General features: G+C 41.1%; 1 protein-coding gene across 5 annotated transcripts; it reads right to left on the reverse strand.

The window, feature by feature from the left end:
* Positions 1-275: 275 nt before the first annotated feature.
* LOC146246971 (casein kinase I) lies at positions 276-22,139 on the reverse strand. Of its 5 annotated transcripts, none has more exons than XM_084681615.1 (14): positions 21,970-22,139; positions 17,504-17,921; positions 16,785-16,825; positions 15,503-15,572; positions 10,886-11,037; positions 10,353-10,587; positions 9,898-9,983; positions 9,728-9,812; positions 9,483-9,631; positions 9,280-9,387; positions 7,799-7,909; positions 6,972-7,078; positions 5,708-5,731; positions 276-4,610 (listed from the first exon to the last, which is right to left on the reverse strand). In XM_084681615.1, exons 2-14 carry the CDS (start codon positions 17,682-17,684, stop codon positions 4,556-4,558), a joined length of 1,404 nt encoding a protein of 467 aa, XP_084537741.1. In that variant the 5' UTR covers positions 17,685-17,921; positions 21,970-22,139; the 3' UTR covers positions 276-4,555. The 5 variants fall into 5 exon arrangements, with proteins under 5 accessions (XP_084537741.1, XP_084537742.1, XP_084537745.1 ...); XM_084681616.1 differs by having other exon boundaries at positions 21,966-22,139; XM_084681619.1 differs by lacking the exon at positions 7,799-7,909.
* Between the last annotated feature and the right edge of the window lie 280 nt (positions 22,140-22,419).

Here is a 22,419-nt window from a genome sequence, read left to right on the forward strand (position 1 = left end):
AGCACAAACTAAAAGGTTGTGTACTTCAATAGAAAGTTGTTGGTTTGTACCTCTATGTAAAAATACAGTTTTTTGACCACTAACAATATAGCTTGTGCAGTGAGGCAATACAAATTGTAATTCAACACGAAAGGTAGATTTTCTGCTTAAATGTTTCTGTGGATTGTGTTTCAAGAACTTGAGTATTAATAAACCTACATTTTTGACTGCATGTAACAGTCAACCACATAGTGAACTGTGTGACAGGAAAGTGACACAAATAGACAGGCTCAATGGAAAGGTTAAGAGATGTTTAATTTTACATAAAAAAGGCTGCAAACCGGAGTTCCCTTTACAATTGGAGGGATTAAAAAGTGAATTTGTACGGTTTACATGTGAGACGTTTCACATGGCTCCCCAGGGAAAATAGGCATTTCTGAAAAAGTCAAAACCTTTATCTTTCTGCAACAAAAAAATTGTACAGAACAAAATAGTGGGTCCTTCACTCATGAAGCCCTTTACTAGGTTAACCCATTCAAACACATTTTGAAGTAACATTCATATTTCAACACAATACCCATAATACAACTGTAAAATTTCTCTCAACCATAGCTTTGAAACAATTGCTCGAGCAAAAAGGGAGGAATAAACTCTCGTTGTACTGTACAATTCTGTTTCTCCACAGCTTGAAAAAAAAGAAAGAAATGAATACATTACTTACTGAATCAAACAGGAAAAAAAAATCAAGAATGGTGGAAGTCTGTACAATTTACAATTTCAAAAGAATCATCACAATATTGCAGTCATTTGTCACCCTAAGCATATTCCCCAGATACAATTTACAGTGAATCCAATTCTACAGTACAGAAACTGGAAGAAAAGTGCCAGAAACGAACCAAATTACATACTACTTTGCCATTCCATATTCCTCTCCTTTGCTTAGATTTACATGCCTGTTTTGACACGTAGGAAAAACCAATATGAATTACACAATATATTGAAGTGAATTTAAAGCAATGAGGATTGAGAGGCAAAGCATTGAACTACTGTAAGTAACGACACAGGAGGGAACTAAAATTGGAATGTGCTGTGGTGATGACTGATCAAATTACATTAAGCCTTTTTACAGAGCCTCCTGAGGACATACAGGCCCACTACACTCAACAGGAAACAATAACCGTCAGTTTTGCTGTAGTCCATGGTCCACTATATTTAGCCTTGCATTAGGTAGGCTGCTGTCATTTCCAGGTAAGCCATGCAGATACAAACTTAAGTATATTACTCAGTCTAGACAAGCTTGTCATATAAACTAGACTGTACATATCACATAGTAGATTCATGTCTTTCACATGTTGATCAGAATTAAAATGGAGAGAATAGCCACAATATAATTAAAACATAAACCCCAAATCAGCATAAACCACATGGAAACATGGCAAAATTCACACATTCTACTTCAAATCAAGATCAAACATGGTCAACTGAAAATAGAGGTTTGGTAAAAGTGGCATAAAGGGAAAAGAACAGTCCATCTTGTTCTCAGGTATTTCCACAGTCTTGTTCTTTCTTGAACTGTCTAACTGGCACTTGCAACTCTTACAGGAGGAGGAAATGATGAACAAGCTGGTCAAGTCACATGAAGTTCTACTTCACACTTTCCCGACACAGGGAAAGGCTGAGGCGAGTAGTAGTCATTGGAATGGCATTGGGGAACTCAAGGCCATTGTCTGGAAATTACTCTTACTATACTCAACAATACTTTATACTTTCAATACATTACTGTCATGCAGCAGTGCCACTCCATGCAATGGAGGGTTGGACAATGGGCAGCAGGTGGCACAATGTTCTGTCCAGATGCCTCACCTGAACCCAAGGAACTGCAAAACTAGTGAAGTCCTAGAGGCTGTATCTTTAGCTATGGTTTTGGTACAGAATTTACTGCTGCTCTACAGACAGAACAGAGTTGGTTACTAAACAACTGAATCAAAGCTAAATAATAGATGTGTCCCACAGGCACATGCTTTTGTGGTACATAAATAAGCAGGCGTGGCACCTAACATGTGACCCGCAAAGACCAACACAGTTTCTAATATGTATGTTGAGCGCAATAACTACAGGACACCATATGTCCCCATCGGCAGCAGTGTAGGCACCATTGACTGATAAGGTCATAAGATCATTCAAACAACCCACCTGGGAAAACTGTAGCTAAAGTGATGGCCCAAAGCTGACAGTGAGCTTGCAGGTTTATCTTGTTACTCCCTTAGTCCTTCTCACCAGCTAGCACAAACAACCAACAGAGTGATGAGCCTGACAGCAATGTTAGCCCATACGCCTAACATTCAATCAAGAGGCACTAAGGCATCTTAGAGGAATGAAGATCAGTCATTTAAAAAGCCTTCTCACAGAATTCCCTCAAAAGCCATCAATGGAAAACACCATAAACTGCAGATAACAGAAAAAAGTCCCACATAGTTTCTAATTCAAGTACTCACACAATAACTTAGGGAAGGAAATTTCAAAGAAAACGATACACGATATTATGCATGTACAAGCACAGGTCTGTCAAGGTCCTTGACGTTCTCTCCAAAACGTCTCTCTTGCACTGTCTGACATGACAAGCGGCACTCCATGTCAAACACCTCACCAGGAGATGATGTCTGTCTAGTTTGTCTCTGGGTGTCAGAGTCGTATGGCACCGGACGGGTTTCAAAAGGAAAAGAAAGAAAAAGGAAGAGCCTATTATTTGGATAGTTGTATTCCATATCACAGAAGGCTGTGTACAATAAAGTAAAAGTAAGTACAGTGCAAGAAAGGCAAGGACTCCTTGGGAAGGGAGGGGCTCAAAGAACGTAGTGCAGATATAGTGTCTAGCTATTAGTCCACTCAAGTCCCATGAAGCATGGCTATTTGGAATGGAAAAAATAAGTATGTTTTTCACATTTCAAATTCACATTTGCAAAAAAAAATAACAAAAAAACATAAATTACAATCAAGAAGATGGACCTAGTTCTCCTAGGATTGTTCCCCATCAGTAGAGGTGGCCTCACAGCTAATACTTATACTCTGATTGGGGTGGGTGACAGTGGGGTGCATCAAGAGAGAGACAGACAGGGGGGCAGGGGTGTCTTTAGATCATTCACTATTACCACTCCAGATTGCATTTGGCATTATTCCACAAAACTACACGTCAGAGAATATATAATTATCTTGACACGCAAATAAGGATTTTATCAGCCCTATGATTGGGAGTTTGGTTAAGGCATTGGACAGCAGAAGAAAGCTGGGATCTAATGCTTATGTTCTACTGTTCGCCAGTTCATCGTCATATCTAGTCTCAGAGTCAGAATCCCATCGTCCCTCTTGTACTGAGAAACGCTCACTGGTTTCCATCATGTGGCAATTGCTTTCATTGATTTATATTATTGGTCGAATATTTACAGGGAATTAATGACTAAATGCCAACCATCACTAAATCACAGAGAACTCCCTTTCCAACCACCTGCCAGATTCTTGAAATGCTTTTGTTAAACTTTCTGCTCATACAATCATTATGAGTGTGTGCACACGCACGCGTTTGAATAAAGGTTGGAAGAAAAGACATACATGGCAACTCTTTCCATTTCTCAGCCAACAAGCAAGCGTCAGGTCTTTACAACTCCCAAAGCCAACCAGACCAAAGCCACGTGGGAGTCTGTAGTGTGTTGAAGCGAGTGCGGTGTGGGGTGAGTGCTTTAAAACAAGCAGCTTGCAATAGAATGTATCAGGAAACAAAAAGGACATCTCTGGAGCGCACTACACGGTGTTCCTCCTCCCACCGCCACATCTCAACCCCTTTGGAGGAAGTCAGGCTGAAGTGCAGGACCAAATCAGCAGAGCGTTGCAGACGGGTTTTCCCTGCGTGCTTGAAGACATTTAGTCCTGTATTAGGTTCACATCACCGTGTTGGCGAAGTGAAGCCTTTCTGATCCTGGCTCCTTCTAACAGTTTACAGGTATACATTCCGTCGCCAAAAGAACGCTGAGAGAGCTCTAGAGGGGAAACGCTGGAAAACAGAGGCAGCCGCCCTCTACATGGGCCAGAGCAGGAGTGAGGGATGCTGGGATGTGAAGAAAGCTGGGATGACGTGGTACAGTGCGATGTTTGTGAGGCGCCCGAGTCTTCTCTCTTTGCTTCTACTTCCATGGAGAATCCTTAAAAAACGGAGGGGGGAGGGGCAGCTAATAAAGAAGTGCAAATGCTGCCCAAGTGCCTTTTTGAAATGCCCTTCGTTCTCTGTTGAATCCCAATGTACAGGATCCCAACTCCCGTCAACTGAGTCTGCCAAATACTCCGAAGCACTGCGGAAGGAGTTAAAAAATAAAAAGTAAAATAAATTCTCACTTTTATTCAGCGCACATCTCAATTCTAAGAGCAAAAGGTAACACCTCCCTCTCGCAAAGAATGATTTTCATGTAAGATCTTCTGGGGCCTCATTCTCTTCTTAGTTTTTTGTTGTTGTCTGAAACCGGACTTTATAGATTACTGGAATCACAATCGGCTGACCAAGAAACATGGATGACACAGGCCATCATCATCATTTGTGCCTTGGTGTGTTCTTCTTCCGTTTTCGCTTGAAGAAGCAGCAGCACCTACAAATGAAGAGAAACAGGGAAGCTTAACACAAAGTGTAACAAAACTTATAAGGGTAGACTTAGTTAACTTAAAGACGAGGAAGAAAAAAGAACAAGATGCCAAGCAAGGCTGGTCATATTCTTCATGTACAGGGACAATCAAAAGAACAGTCTGTGAGGAACTAAGGCAATTAAGTTTAAAAGAAAAAAAAGCAGTACTGCGGCAGTTTGCCAGAGTTAATGCCTAGCTGGAAACAGGTTCAAAGATAATTAGGTTAATCATAATTGCTGACAATAAAGAACATTTACTACTGGGTTAGCAAGACTAACCTTATGTCTACAAGCTTACAGAAGGCATCTAAAGTCAAGCATAAGTGTTTTACACATACAGGTTTATGGAGAGAACATGAGAAGTGGAGACAGAGAGCACAGGACACTTTGGGCCAAAGTGGTTGACTACTAAAACATTCAGTGACAAGTGAGCTGTCAGAGAACAACACAAAGGACAGTGACTGAGACAGGGCTATGGAGCTCTAGCTAATAGCACAATTTGCCTACAGCAAGTGTACGGAAACTACAGAATTGATGTCAATTGCAAATTTGAAGCCATGGAATGTTAACATTTTGGGAGTAAAACTCAACTAACGGAGCAAAAGGCTATCGGCATAAATGGACAGTCCCAAAGAAACCTGAACATGATTTTGGTATACCACAGATGTTTTCATTATAACCTTAGGGTACTGAGACATATTTATTTCCCAAATATTACGATCCAATCATAAACCCCCACACCATGTATGTTTTCCCAAATTGTACAGTGCCTCAAGTCTGTTAAAGGCATACATTTCATGCCATAGTCCAAAATCATATCATAACAAATAAAATGTATTCAAGATTTAATATATTCAAGATTATTATAACTCTAGTTCAGGTAGGAACGAGTAGGAAACATCTGAAAGGTTATTTAGTCACAAGTAGTGGTCCTACAAATCCAAATTTGACATCAATGCAGAGTGCACTAATGAAGTCTCTTTATACAACAATACTGGGTCCTGTTTAGGCTGGTCCACTTCCTGTCCCATGGGTATGATGTGGACTAGGAGAGAGGGACTCACCACAGGTTGAGCATTTTCACGCAGCTACAAAGAAGAGAAGAGAGCGTAAAGAGAAGAGAAATTAGGCTAATACAAGGCAAGGCTCAGGACGATGGGACAGACTTCATGCCACGCACACACGCAGGCGAAGGTTAAGGGGTCACATCAAAAGCACAGGCTTTGAAGGAGTAATATGCAGTCTTGTCAATGTTTGGTGGAAACACATCATTCATAGATTATTGAATCTTCACCCACTGCAAATGTTAAGGTTTCATTAGGGAACGCTATCATTACTGCAACCAGTGGAGAGTTGAACAACAGTAAAAGGAGGGCAATAAAAAGGATCCTTCTGACATAAACCTCACAAATATCATGGCTTGCACTCTGTCAGCTCGGTTTAACAAATGACCAAGCGGATGTCCAGGCATCAAGCGGATGTGTTAGAGGGGTGGAAAATTGTGTTTTTCTTCTTTACATTGCTATGGAAACCCAGTTTTGTGCACCTCTCTCTAGTCCCATGTTAATTGAATGCTGTCAGCTGCCTAGCTTGCTTTCAGTCTCGCTGAGCACTTGCATCAAACACCAGCTCTTTGAGAGTGTTGTCAAAGAGCCGACAGCAAGCATGTTAATCATTATATCAAACAAGCAAGTAAAGGAAGACGAAATAGGCCAACTCAATGAATTTCTGACCAGTGCAGAGAAAATAATGTGTAAGTCTAGTTTAGATCTAAAGATGAATATGGGAAAGACAGTCAATGGAAACAGGTAGATACAAATAAATACTGTGTTTCATGTCTAATGGCGGGGTGGTTCATTTGAACTGGAATTCTACAAACTTTGTTTATAATACACTTAAGAATAATTCAATAATTGATATCCAGATGGCATAAATGTTGTATTACAGTTCATCATTGTAATTGGACATTTTAATATTGTGTGCATCTATAATGGCACTGACTGCAAAAATAGAGTAGCTCTACTCGTCCATCCTCACCTAGCCAACCCCAGCACAGTGAAAGTAACAGGTAACAGTCGGATTCAGATCACACAATCAGGAAGCAGAAAAGATTAGACAAGAGTGCAGGAAGAGGGCTGGGGGCATGGGGCTGTCACAATTACAGACATACAGGTAGAGACAGAGAGAGAGATACAGAGACCGATAAATAAAGATGGGGAAAATGCAAGGAGGTGCTAAGGTACAGTAATATGTAAACTAATCAGAAGAAGGAAGAAGACTTAAGAGAGAGAAGAGGGAGAGCAATTGGGAACAAAAGGTCATATGTACTTGGCCTCATCCACCACCTCCACCTCTGCCTGGGCTGTGATTGGTGCACTTGAGTGGGCTGCCAGTGGATCATCTGCATTCAGCTCCCCATTGGTTGAGCTGACCACCTGTGGCACAGAAAAAAATGCATTAATTTGGATAAGCAATTCCAGAGATATAAACAATACCCAACAGGTATGGGCGAGTAGAACCTATTCAGACAAACTAAATACGTCTAAATACTAAATACATATGATTACCAAGAACACACTATTGTATTACTTGTGTTTTGGTATCATGGAACACTGAATAAATTGTGTTTCTATGTTTATATTGTATCTGTATCCTTTCTTATAACAATGCACCTCCTAAAATGCACAGGGTTGTTTTTACACGCTTTATCAGTGGCAACTGAACATTGCATCCCGTCATTTACGAAAGTGGCCTTTCATTTGATAATTTGACCACTGCCCTTTTGCTTAAAAGCATGCACTGCCACTAAGCCAAGTCAACTTGCCCACTAGCCATGCAGCCAGCATTGTTATCACCTCATACTACCACGACAGTAGTATAAGACAAGCTGTTAAAAAAATGACAGGCTGCTCCCATCCTCCAAAAGCAAGCAAGGAGACCAAAGGCCAAAAGTTGTGTTACCAATTAGACATGAGCACACGACACACACACACACACACTCTTTACGTCGTCACTCTCCACAGTCCTTTCCCTTGACGTACAAGTGGAGGTGACCCCGTGAATGAGGAAGAGAGAGAGAGAGGGACAATAAAAAGAGAGAGAGCCGGGGGAGGCACGACGGCGATGGACTGAGAGGACGGAGCACAAAGGTGTACCTGCACAGAGCCACCGTGCCTGTCCGCCGCCAGGTGGGACGTCAGGTAGGAGGAATTAGTCTGCCGACTGGGCTGCACTTCCCATGCTCCCCGCCGGTCTGTGGCTGCCGTCTGCTCGGGCGGGTCAGTGGTGTAGGAACGAGGGTGGCGAGTGGGTGATTGGTGTGTGTGTGTGTGTGTGGGTGGGGGGGTGGTGGTGGTGCGCAAGACCAAATGTTGTGCAAAGCGGCAGGACAAAAGGAAAAGGGAAACAGCAAAACAAAAGAGTGAATAAGAGATAAAGCAAAGCCAGCGAACTGGATCAGTGATGGACTGAGGGTGGTGCCGGACACTAACTGGGAGATGTTTAACCAACAGGTTTTTTGAGGAAAACTGTCTAAGACAATATTGGAATGCTTCTTGAGTTAGACCTGTTCTGCATTAATCAAAAAGGGTGTTGCATTTGGATGAGTGCAAAGCAGTTATCGCAAAATACATACTGTATTGTATGTCCTTTTAAGACTGTAACATTGTATTACACTGTTGAATTTATCAACAAAAATAAGAGTGAGCCACATCATAACGTTTATTGGGTAATAGCTTTAGTAATAGTTTTAGCTTTCCCATTGTAGCTGGAATTCTGTTGTGTTCATACACCCCCCCCCAGGTCGGTCCCCTCTGGCCACCTTACCACCCCAAGACCTGCTAATTAATAAATAAATACAAGACTGTATTTGACGGGTGGAGAGAATTAAAGGAACTAGACAAGACAATATTCAACTGTTGCACAGGTTTGAGGACTGACTCAGTTCTATTCAGTTTTTCTACTTGCTGCTGGAAGTACACTAAATCAAATCCAGCCAGACACCAAGACTGTTTACTTTGGACTTTTTTTTTTATAAACCAAGGATTTAGAATGAAAAGAAAAAGAAGAAGGTGCAATGGTTGACTTAAGGTTATCCCTCCAAGAATGATAACATGAAAGTTGCAAAGCTAAGAATTGGCAAACAAAGGATGCACATTCAATTCATCTCTGGGGGGATGGCATAGCTTGCAGAAGAAAAAAAAAAAACATCTCTGCAATTTCAGATGTAACCATCTGGCTTCTTTTCATACACATCATCTCACAATTATGCATGTAAAGCCAGCGTTGCAGTCATGCATGCATTGCTTTTCAAAGAAGTTGGGTAAACCCCAAATGTATTTGTCCACAGTTTAACAGTTGGGCTAGGAAAGATCCCGAAGTTGAATAACGTCTTACTTCCGTACGCAGATGGCAAACCGTACAGCCCCTCTCCATGAGGACAACCCCTTTGTGGTTATTGAGTGAGGACGTTTGTTAAGCATAGTGGAGTACGCATTGGGGGGTTCCTGTCAAACCTTTCGTTTCTCGAATACTAGGATTCCTGAGCTTTCACTAGTAACCTAACGTTCTCTCTCTCCTCTTGACACAATCTGACTGGCATCAGCATCTCTCCAAGGGAAAGGGCACTAGAACATACCGGATTTCTCATGGGTTGGTGCTGGGAAGGCCGATCTCTGTGCGGATGGCTCTCTCTCGTGATGGCGGAGGCTGCAGAGTCTATATGGACAGACCCTACAGGTGTGGGCTGCAGACAAGGACAACCAAAAACACATATCCTTGAGGGTTGTTCTCTCATGTCGTTTGCTCGAAATATAATCATCATTATCTCAAGATACTTACAATTTGCCTGCCGACCCAGTCATAGGTGTAATCGAAGGTGTAGCCTTTCCTCTCAAAGAGCTCAGTGAACAGAGTCCTCAGGTATTCGTAATCAGGTTTCTCAAAGAAGTCCAACCGCCTAACGTAGCGCAAATAGGTGGCCATCTCCTCTAAAACAGCAGGTGCAACACACAGGTGCGTATACGTGTATGATGGATACAGTTCAGAATTAAAAAAACATTTACAGACACTTCAATGATATTTACCTGGGAAGCTCTCACAGAGAACTTCTACGGGTGTGTTTCTTTTCGTGTCTCCGATCTTCTGATATCGTTCTTTCAGCGTGTCCGCCTGCCAGGTAAACACAACAATTAGAGAAAGGATTTCTAAATGACAACTAAATGGCAGTCCCAGTGGGCCAGTTAGTGCAGCATACCTTGAGACCTTGCCACGGTAAACTCCCTCGGAGGAAATACATAAACATGTGACCTAACGCTTCAAGGTCATCTCGACGACTTTGCTCTAAAAAATAATAATAATAAAAAAATAAAAAAAAGAGAGTCACTTTACATGCTGCCAGTCATTCATATGAACACAAATTCATGTCTCATATTAAATGATCACACTTGTCTTAATAACATAACTTGGCAAAGTTTGTATTTGTACTTATGATATAATTGATACGGTTGTGTTCAGTGTTAAGTTGGAAGGACTGTGGCAGTTGAACTGAGCTGCGGCTATTACATCAGCATACACTTTTAATGTGATTAACTAACACTAACTTGCATGATTAATTCGACCAAACACTGGCAACAAAAAGGTCAGTGTTCATTAGGGCCGGTGGTGAAATGTACATAAAACAATGAAATAATTTTTTTTATCCACCCTTACCTTTACCCAAATGTGTGTTAATGGACATGTATCGGGCTGTGCCGGTCAAGCTCTTGTGCTCCCGATATGGAATGTGTTTTTTGGTTTCTGGGTCAATGTATTCTTTGGCCAGGCCAAAGTCAATAATGTGGATTATGTGATCCTTTTTGTTTCCTTGTCGTCCGATGAGAAAGTTTTCAGGCTTTACATCTCTGTAGATGAGATTCTTTGAGTGCACATACTCCATCCGAGAGATCTGAGGAGCAACAGGACCAGTCAGTACCACAAAAAGTACCACAAGCTCCCAAACATGCCAACAACCAGCCTGGCAGGCAGCCAAACAGTCTACATTGTGTCATTGTAACTATAAGTTGAAACAAGTGGCAGTTGTATTTGGCTAGTCAACAAAAATGGCCACATTTTGTTGTTGTTCAATCTTGAGACCTTTTGAGTTCAACCACATAATGGGGTCAGCTTTTGAAGTAATGCAAATTAGAGACATATTGTACTCATTCTTCATTTCATTGGCAAATGCAGCCGTAGGGAAAACTTACCAGCTGAATAGCTATCATCAAGACAGTCTTTAGTGAGAAGGTCCTGTCACAGAGGTCAAACAAGTCTTCCAGACTGGGGCCTAGCAGCTCCAACACCATGGCGTTATACTTTCCACAGGGCCCAAAGTAAAACACCTGGGGCAGGCCTTCCGCTGCAATGGAACAGGAGCGGGAAGTTAGAATCATAAAAACCTAGTTATTAAGCCAACTTGAAGAGCGAAGAGTTAACTAGGTTACAATCTACACGGCAAGTATAAGAAGAACTCAACCTGGCCTAGTGGGAACTAATATCTAATGAGCAGCGATATCATTGTACAAAGCTGGTTAAGTACCGTAATTTTTGGGCTAAACCGCGCCTTTTGTCGCATTTTTCGACCCTGCGGCTTATGCAACAGTGCGGCTAATCTATGGATTTTTACAGCTAGCGGCTAACGGTTGATACATGGGAGCTTTCTCAAGCAGCCATATCTTTCCAGACAACTAATTACATATGGTAATTAACATTAAAACACCTGCGGTTAATAGTCCAGTGCGGCTTATACATGTACACATCATTCAATTTATCTGCTGCGGCTTATGTAACGATGCGCCTTATAGTCCGAAAATTACGGTAAGCAAATATTAAAGTGTATACTTGTATCTGATACTTTTAAACTTTGTATTATTTTGATTTGAAAACCCTACAACACAGGGTTGCAAAATGTTAAGTACATTTTTTCAAATAATTTTCCAGAAAAAAAGACATGCAATAGGATTTTTATTTTATTTTTTGTAACATTTTACAGTGAATAATCTTTGCATTCACATAGGAATCATGCTAAAATAGCTGGAATAGGTGTTTTCTGTGCCATTTCCGAAGTCAATTAACTTGCATAGCATGTTACTCATAATGGCACAGAATTTGGTCTCTTGTTGCCTCTGGCACTTGTTGGCGCCAACAGAAAGTGTAACATGCAGAGTGGGCCCTGTTGGTGCTATGCTGGCAACAAGTACATGACATGGCTGGCTTAGAGGGTTTAAAAGAAGAGTTAGCTAACACTGATAGAACAGTTAATGCAACAGCTGATGGAAAACATGACCAGCAGCAACCTGCTGGTCCTCAGGTTAGGCCAGCATGAACCAACGCAAGAAGACAGTGTGAACAAAAGGGGTTCCGGTGAACTTGATTACATGTTACATTACGATGTTTAGCCTAGACATCACTTCTGATGTTCAATGGCGCATTTCCTCCCACTTCCACCCTGACAATACCATTGATTAGAAGAGCCTGAGGGGATTGCCTAGATCCGTGACCAGGGACAAAACCTGCCATTTCTGCTCTGGTTGGTCTGTACTGGATCCAGACTTAATACTGGCTGTATGACAAAGCAACTTAGAGCATACACTAATGAAACTTTACCTTCATTGGCGAGGAATGACAGCTTTGGGATAGTACCAGAATGTACCATTGCTACTGTGCTAGATACTCATCTATAATAATGCTGCACTCCGAACAAGGAGTTCAGTGTAGTGTTATTGTTTATGCCTTACAAAAGTTATTTTAGACAGAAGTTAATAGTACAGTAAATACTGCTTATTCATAGAGACATGTCCAGGCATGCCTAAAAAGATTTACAGATGTCATGGGGAGTAACTAAATTTACTGAGCTCAGAGGAGTTTACCTTTCTACATAAACAAAGGTGCAGCAAAATCCCTTTGAGAACATGCCATACAATGCCAACCAGTCCCATTAACAATCATAGTCAAAAGCAGGTCTCTTCACTAAAATCAGAGAATAGAGTATAGGGGTAAGACGTTCAGTTATTCTTCTGAGACATGATAAGCAAATCAACAAACAGGACTATGAGGACTGAAATCCAAGGGCTTGATGTATTTCTCTTGTCTCTCTAAACAAATGGGACACCATCTGATGTAGGATGGTGCACCTCACTGTGCACACCAAACAGCTAGGCGTACATTATTTTTTTCCCACTACAACCTTAAAGCAGATCTCTTAAGGGTAAAATACCTAAAGGAATGAAAATTACTTGCTTCAAAAATGAAGAGATTAAAAAAAGACAAACACTACAAAGGGATGCAGCAAAGTCAGCAGCTTTCTTGGAGGATGACAGAAGTGTTCCACTGCACTTCTATTCATCTAAATTACACCAGTCAGTAAGCCTACTTCATTAATCTTCAAGGCGATCATTCCAGTGCCAACATCTGCTTACATGGAGCACATTCATTATCCAGAAGGGCTCTTGGAGTAAAGGGCCACAAGTGTGTGCTTGTCGAGGCTGTTTTTAAGAACACCCATTTTGACTGGCTTTCTCACAAATCCTAAATCATATAATTAACCATTATAAGTAAGGGTATTTAGTTACAAATATCATATTCTCCTGATGCGCAACACCTCCGAGTATGCTCTTTGCATGTTGTAAGATGTTTTACACAGTGAAGTCAGTAAACAATCAGGCCTACGCCTTTAACTGAAGAACAGGAGAGGACTCTCCAAATCTCAACTACTTAACCTTCCATTGAATCACAAACAGGTAAAGGGTCACCTGTTTGTCCCATTAAGCACCTCCCGGCCTGAGAACACTTGAGAGCCGTCGTGACTCATCAGAGCTGGTGTTCCATTTCAAGGCTGAGTCTGCTGCCAGCTCAAGAGCTTGCACATGACGTGATAAAGCTTCTCTAAATCTTTGACATCAATATGTCTTTGACATATTTTATACAGATGTTTCATAAACATGCTGCTGAACCATGTCCATAACCACTTCTATGTTCAATATTTATGCAATTACGTGCAATAATATTACATGCACTATTTTTTCTTAAGTGCAATAACTTGGCTGTATGTCACTCATTACTTATTCATAGTGGCAGCCACCACACTTAACTCACACTTTACTTTCACTTACTTTCTATATTATTATATTATACCCTTAGATCCTTGTCTTCATATTTTGTATGACCCTCCGTGAATCTTGTATATTTTATATATTTAAAATTGTACTCTGAGCGCTGTTCTGTACCCTGCTGCTGTTGCAAACGGCAATTTCCCCACTGTGGGACAAATAAAGGATTATCTTATCTTATAAACACCAGCATGCTCATGCTACCATATGAACACTGACTCAGACTTCTTAAAGGTTCCTTCATCAAAGTAAACTGTGTTAAATCATGTACTTATTTATTCCTGAAATAACCGGGAAAAAAAACAAAGCACTTCACTTATGAATTGAGCTTTAGTCACCAATAGCCTGTTAAACTGTAAACTGATACATTTGCACCAAGATGCACTCAACTTTGCACAAACACTGTCTTCCGACTGTCAAAAACTACAGGTACAGTGCACAGCTGGGCAGGAATGGGGTCACTATACGCCCATCTGGAGCAGAGAAGCAGGTTAGTGCTTAGAGAGGCAGTCCCACTATCTAAATAATTAATGAGTTTCCGCACAGTTAGCCTTTTCCAACCTTGTCTATGCAAACCAGTAGACCCTGTTTGTTCTTTGTCTGACTAGAGTGGCGATAGGAACCAAAAAAAGCAGCTAAACTACAGAAAATGTCTTGTAGGCCAGAAAAGCAAACAGTATTTGAAACAATATTCACAGTCACACTTTCAAGTGCAATAAAATGTGCCCAGCTTCTATTATAGGGAGGGATTATATGACCTAATGAGAATGTCTTTTTCAGTTGCCATGGATGTTGGCTTGTATGCTGGCCTTCATAGCCGGCTAGTAGGAGTCTGAAGATAGATTCTAAGAGTGGGTGACCTTGGCTTAGGTTAACAACTTCTCCAACAAATACAGTGTTCACAAGTTTTTTGTATACATTTTATTTTAGGGGCAGCTATTAGAAGATCTGACTATTTTTTAATGTATTGTATATCATGCGTTTCAACCCATTTCCTTTAATTGTACTCTGGAAGAATAATGCAGTGTGCCCCTTAAAGCTCAGTGTCTGACAGTGGCTGTTGGAACATGCAAGTAGGCTGTAAATAAAACCGGATGACAGGGCTACTCTCAAAAGACAAGGGGTTAGGTAAATATATTAAAAGATCAAACTTGTCAAGAGGTTGCTAAAGGTTCTGTGCATCAAACAAATGTGATCTATACATATTTAGCAGGAAACCTTCTTTAAAGCTGTCCTTTGAAGCAAAGTGTATAGTATATACTTAGCATATATGTAGTCAGGGCAATATACCACCATGCTAGTTGCAAAATACACTGCATTTCCTTTTTGGAAAACACAATTCTCAGAGTTATGACACATTTGGGACAACAAAGCAACCATTCCCACATGACTGACAGTCATGACAACTAGAACAATAAAAACAGCACTTAGAGCAGAAATTGAGATATTGTACTTAGTAAATGTAGTTGGGCATGCAAAAAGAAAATCCCATCACCAGGTAATTATAGTTCTAAAATCCTAAATGTATGGTATCATGTTAAAATACCCATGCATTAATGCAATTCCCCCAGGTAAAGGTCAGTGACTGTTTTGGTTTTGTGTGATTATCGCTTGTTGTGGAAATGAAGTTATCTTTTTAGCTGATCTACCAAAACTGTTGAGTCATTGGAATGCCTCACCAGAGGAACATCAAGCTGATTTGGCACGTGACCTTACCTGTACTTCCCAAAGTTTTGTAGAACCGATACTCCAAATGCAACTGTGGAGCCCTTGATTTAACTGGTTCCTGTATAATAGGGAGAACAAAAGAGCTTCAAATAAAAAAAGCCACTCCACACTCCACTTTCCAATGCAAGGTTGATAATCAAACTGACCTATTTTGGACTTGACCAACATTATGCTATATGAGGTTTTTCCATGTTTTATATGTATTCTTCAATGCTTGTTCTGAGTGTTTCATATTTTGATGGTTTGGTACTTTATAGCTGTCTGGAGAGCTATTATAATGGCATGACTCATTTCCAGCACCACTGCTTTGAGAGGCACACCTAAGCTGGCATTTCCACTCTCCTATTTATCTCCAGGTTCCCAACACCCTTGCGTAGCAACCACTGTGCGGGTATACAGGATAGAGATTCAGGTTTGTTACTGTGTAGAAATGTTAGTCAAACTCAATGGTACTCACCAGTTGCTGCATGTCTCATGTTGATATGAGACATGGTTAGAACCAGTTATAGATGTACATAATAAAGCTTATAATCTTTACCTGCCCTACTTGTCTAACAAAATACTCTACAATATTTAAACATTTGCACTTTATAAGACTAATGTATATAATCCTACCTACCTCCTCTACCTCTATGCTCATTTACATCAAGTAGTGGAAGGAGAAGGATAGTTTAAACAGAACACTTTCACCACAAGTTGCTTTTTTGAAGAATGTAAACAAGATATTTACAACTAAAACACCCCCCAAAAAACTTTTGCAACAAAAGTGTATAGGCTCAGCAGTGAAAAAATGAATTTGCAGTTTGCTACCCTTTCATCTACACTGAAGAACAATTCCTACAGTAGTTCATGTTTAAAAAAGCACCTTTCCTCTGAGTTGAATTATCTGACATGAAGCCATTTCAGGCTGAAATATCATGCATGGCATCATATGTCAGAAACAACTAGGTCCTTTCAGGGGTATGAAGAGGGCTTGCAATGTTGACAGGCAACAATTACAAAATAGTTGTCTGTCTCAAACAGGTAGCCTGATTCAAAGCAGTGTGCCATCAGAAGTGTGAAAGAGGGCGAGTTGCATGCCTTGCCAAGCCTTTGCTTATTTATTAATAAATGACAAAGGACACATCATGCAGTGTATCAAATACGTAAGGCACAGGCAACTGCTTTGTTGATCAAGTTTTATATGCGACATGACGAGGACAAACAAAACTATTACATTTGAGAGATGCAAGGCCTTGCCCAAGTGCATCGCACCAACAACAACACTTACCAGTTTGATAGCGACATACTCATTGGTGTAGAGGTTTTTACCTGGGAAAAGAAGAGTAAATGCACATATTATGAACATAATTTACCCAGGCTCTGCTATTTAAATAACAATGGTGGTGACATCAATCTATTAGATCCAACAGCATCCCCCAAAACTGTGTAATGGCAGCACAAAAAAACGATGGAAAAAGAGAGTGAGCCGTGTATTACTCGGGGGCACTTCAGTGCAACCTCAAGTGGATGAGCGTGGAGAGAGAAGAGTATGAAGCGCATGCGAGTGTGCATATTTACAGGTTGAGAGAATGGAGAGTGATTTACATCAGAGTCTGAGTTCAGACCACAACGGGCATCCTACAAAAACTAATCCTACAAAACAGGCTTGCTTATGGCTATAGTATTCCACTCAACAGAAGCCATCGATTATAGGTGCAGTATAGATTAGCATCCTCCAGAAACATGGGATTGCTGGTCAGGGCATTGCTGGTCAGAGTAAAACCAGAGGCCAAATAATAGTGTGAATATTGACTTTTGACCCACATGGGTTATCCTATTCGGTAGAGCATGTACAATTGGCTTGTGTGTGCCTTTCTGTGAAAGAAACTAATCTAAACAAAATTAAAAGTTCAAGATGTTTCAAGAGCACTCATCTTGTCCAGTGACTTAAGGCATTTTAAGAGATACCCAAAAAAGTAAAAGATGGACTTCAGAGCACATTCTTACCAAGCTTCAGCTCGCCAAAGTTTCCACAGCCAATCTTCTTGCCCACACGGAAGTTGGGCCCCACCATGAGAACCCCAGAGGAAGTAGAGGAGCTGGAGGGCCGTGACGAGTGGCCGCTGCGCTGCGCCACCTTGCTGCTCCTGGCCGGCCGCTCCCCCTCCTTCTCTCTTGGATGGTCCATGGCACGGGCACCACAGAGCGCTGGCAGCTGGGGAGGGTCCAGAGAAAGCTGCGAGCTGTGCTCACCACAGCCCCAGTTACTGGCGGCGCAGGCCTGGCACGACCACGCTCATGGGACGATGGCAGGCCACACTACACGTTGTCTGCCAGCACCTCTCCTCTCCTCCCTGGCACCTCTACCAGGCGAGGTGCAGGCAAGTCTCTGGCCTAGACATTTGGCTGGCACGGTGGAGAAGATCTGGAGAAAGAAGGCACAGAAGGGATTCAGACCAATTTGTGTAATTGTTGGCACTGAGGCTACAACATAAATGATTATATCGGCATTACATGCTAAACCAGGCAAATGCTAAACCATCTTTTACAATTTGAGTGGCCAGGGGAGTTATAATCTCCCTATGAACCTTTTCAGTCTCATGTAGGTTATTTGCATTAGAGCAGATCATAAAGGCAACTACCACAGAAGCAGAGATCATTTAGAAAACCCTCAATTTTGTCACATTTTTGTGTCTGAAACTTTGCCAAAACATACTGGTCAGGTCCTAGAAAACAGTAACCATGGTTAGACGGGCAACATGGAATTGTAGCAAATGTTGTAAACACCTTGAGTGTTGATTTTATAGTCACAATCTATAGACTACTTACAACGCTGAGTAACTAAATAGGATCATCTTAACAATTCAAGATAAAAAGGAACCCCAGGTTTGCTAAACTGTGCGAGGCTACTGCTAGAGTCATGTTTGTGTGTGGGCCTGTCTTCCCCAGTGACCCGTGTTTAGTTACTGAATCCTATCCTCTGCACAAATCTCAGCATCAAAAGACAGCCAGTTCACTCTCAAGGGCAACTCTGCAGTGTTCTCATTACATAAACCCAGGGACAGTGTATGACTACAAAACAGGCAGGGAGAGCTGGCTGCACAGACAACTCCCCAACCGTAACAATGATTGTCAACTGGATGAGACCACCATGCTTAATATTGCGCAAGGTTGTTGTTGTTATTATTACTGGTGTACTCATCCTAATCAAGCATGCTTTTTATTTTTCCGTTCAATCAAATATGTGCCTGATGAGATCAATGACACCATTGCTGCTTTCAATTCTGCTTCCTCTCACGTTTACATGATTGCCTGCCTAAAAGTGTTTTGCCTTACCAATGTAGTAGAGCACCAAATAAAAATGTCACCGCACAAGCTAGCCGGCCATGTATTTTCTAGGAAATATTTGACTAAACCCAAGTGACACTATACCACATCTGCCCCATTCACTAGGGAAGATCTCAATCTGTGTTGCTGTCCCTGATCACACTTCTCAACAACCTGTCTTGTCCATGTACAGGCATACCTCACGCTACATGAGCAGTACTGATTGTTTACTGTCTGGGAGTATCCAACATGCTTGAACACACCAGAGTGAAACGGAGTAGGCCTACTCCAGTTTTAGAAGAAGTCAAATTGAAAACAAAACTCACGGTAGAGACTTGAGACATATGGATAAAGATAGGCTATCTATATCTAGACTGTATAAAGTACAAAATCCTACTGACACCAATTCTGAATCTAGGACGATGAACATTACATTGAATTCATATTGCATGATTTCTTTGGCTAGCCAACAATATTCTACTGTTTGGCTACGAAACACTTTATGGTTGAACTAACACAATGTCTTGTTTTTGCCCATATTTCTGTGCACTCCAGAATTCATTCTGCTGCAGCACAGCAGCAGCCATATCAAAGAAGAGCCAGTTCTAATGTCAGCACTACATGCCCAAGCCATAACACTGTTTCAGAAGTGAGTTGACGCGTTCCATCAATACAATTTCCTCTTGTCCTCACACTTTTCTTGTCCCACCAAGTCAATCTCATCTTTTAACACTTCCCAGGCTTCTTCAGGTACTTTTTTAGCAAACCATAAAAATGTCCTTAAATGTTTCAGTCTTCTAGTGGTTGGTTGGCATTTTGTAGTTTACCCAGGGAGGTTTACGTATGCAGCCTTTCCTTAATAGGCTAGACTTGTTTAGTTTTTCTACATTTTATTAAAATAATATGCCTTCATTCTGGAGAGTGTTAATGATAAACAGTAGATTTAAAAAAAATAACTTTCATATTCAAGCCTTACAATTATGTACAAATATGTATATTCTAAATGTTTATCATGAAAGAAAGGACCTCATTGTATCCTGTCTGACCCAAAACAGCTGAAAAGAATGTAAGGGCTGAGTGTAGACCTCACAAATCAGCCCCAAACTGGTGAAAACGCACTACAGTTGGAGTGTTCATCATAATTCAACAATACAATGTGAAGAGGGCTAGACTGATGGTCATCCACGATTATAGACACACAGTGCTTCTAAGTAGAGCGATTAACCTTCAACTGAAATATCAGCCTGGAAGGGGGCCATGCCATACAGCAGGATTCCCACTGTGGCAGTGACAGCTAGCAGCTGTTTCTCTTCACAGCCTGATTTTGCTTAAGCGACATGCAAGGAAATGTCTTTGGCCCTTTGCTTTCACTTAAAATCTCTGACAAATAGTGATATTTAGCCTGCCAACTTCTGTTGTGCATTTAGGAGAACGTTCAGGTTAGCCCTGCAATCCCAAACATGCACAATGGCAAAGGGAGAGTTCATTAAAAATGAATGTCTGCTATTAGCATGTCGTTTTCTATCAACATCTCTTCCCAATGAACTTCAAGAAAAGTGTGGCCAGACTCCACAGGTCATCGGGCATGAACAAACTGAGGTTTGTAAATGTACGCAGTAAATTGCATACCATACAAAGGTTATTCTATTTGTCAATATTTTGTAGAATGTGTGTCTCTTGTTACAATTTAAAACATGACTAATTTTGAAATGAAAATGGTTCTCTAATCTGAATGCCAGTAGGTTACTTTTGCAGGTCTAAAAGTAAACTGATCTCAGGATCACCCACCCCAAGCAGTCTCCATGTTAAAAACAACAAACGTTTGTCACCAGTGCTGACTGTTAGAACATGGTGGGTGTGGTCGTTGTCCTGTCCAGGTGAAGGACAACGTGTAGCTGAAGCTTGGGGGAAGGGACTAACCCTTAGTATAATGTAGTGTATTTTCTGTTAACAATGCAGTCCCTCCACAAACATTCGTTTGAATCTTTTAACGTGCTTTTTGGGGGTCAAGGTCAATCTGTGACTACTTCCGTATTTCCATTGAACTACACTCTGTTGACAAAAGAAAATACCAAATAGGGTCCAAACTCCTTTGATCAACAATGTTATGACTTAGGCAGCCTACTCAAACAGTACACCGATGGTCAAGTAAACAGGATTATACCACCCACACCAAGACCTGAGGCTCAACACAACTTGAAGAGCCTACCTCAATCGACGTCCCCCTATACCCGATCGTAACAAATGATTCTCCATGTAATAGTTGTCAGCAATGTTTAAGATAAGCTATGCTAGCTATGTACGCTCGTGCGTCATATACTTTTTCATAACTACTCTGAGATCAGTCTATGATTAGTCTAGTCTTGTAATCTGGTACAGATGATACGCTTTGAAAATATGTACATTAATGCTGGGGAGGGAACTGTATTTGCAACAACGGTTAATCTGCACACTACTACAGTGAATCAACGTAATAAAACAAGCAGCTAAATTAGCTTACTAGCTAGGTATTGTAAAACGTGTGAAAGCAGACAAAAGCCTTTTCATATGCTAGTCTAACTAGCCAGATTGCTAGTAGTATAGTTCATAGTTGTGTGTGCTAACGCAAGTGCTAGCTGTGTTAGCCAACCAGAGTACCTCTATAAGTAAGTATACAATTAATTAACCAGCTGACACTTATGTACACACATTTGCCACCAACAAGCTAGCTAACTTTACTAGTATATAGTTAGTAACGTTGGCCAAAATATATCAGACAGACAGGGCACGTAGAAATATACAAACCCGATTCAATCACATCTCAAACGCTCGAAAGGACAGCCAGCTACTGAAGCCAAGCTTCCTTCAGTCAGTAGTACTCAATCACCCTCTCTTGCATTCATGTTTAGATACAGTACCGCTCAAAATGACTTTGAATTAATATCTTGCTAGCCGGCAGGTTCAACAAGCGAATAATCTCTCACTAAACACCTGATCTACCTACAGTACTTTAACTACCGGACAGAGTACTAAGTGCTAGCAAGCTAGAGAGCTAGTCTAGCTAAGTACTGTACAAACGCGGGTGGAACGAGGAAATTACAAATTAGGTAGCTACGCCGGAACAAAGCTAGCCTAACAAGGACGGCAAAAAAATAAACATTACCTACTTTCGATGAAAATAAAAGTTGGATCGACTACAGCGTCCACAGCCTTAAAATGTATCTTGAGAGCCAGTAGGGACTCGTAATGTATCCCCAGATATTATTGGGGCGATGTTATGCCAAGGGACACTATAGCAACCCTTTCATTCTTTTTCTTTCATGGACGCTCGTGAAAGGCTGTGTATTCCGGAAGTAAAAACATCGACACGCCCGCTTCAGACAAAAACTTCCGAATGGCATGGGAAGCATAAAACACATTAATTACCGATGTCTTTGCAATAAATGTGTTCTATTCATACACACTTATTTTAAATTAAGTTCCTTCACACTAAAATTGCTACACAAAATGCGTCATATATTGCCCCAAGTCAAAGTAGCCCACCCCCTCCTACTTATCTCAATCACTAGTAGGTTACGCGAGAAAATGGACCCCGAACACAGTCCCCATTGTATGAC

Source organism: Hypomesus nipponensis, chromosome 19 (genome assembly GCF_054491055.1).
Source record: "Hypomesus nipponensis isolate SF chromosome 19, ASM5449105v1, whole genome shotgun sequence".
NCBI lineage: Eukaryota > Metazoa > Chordata > Actinopteri > Osmeriformes > Osmeridae > Hypomesus > Hypomesus nipponensis.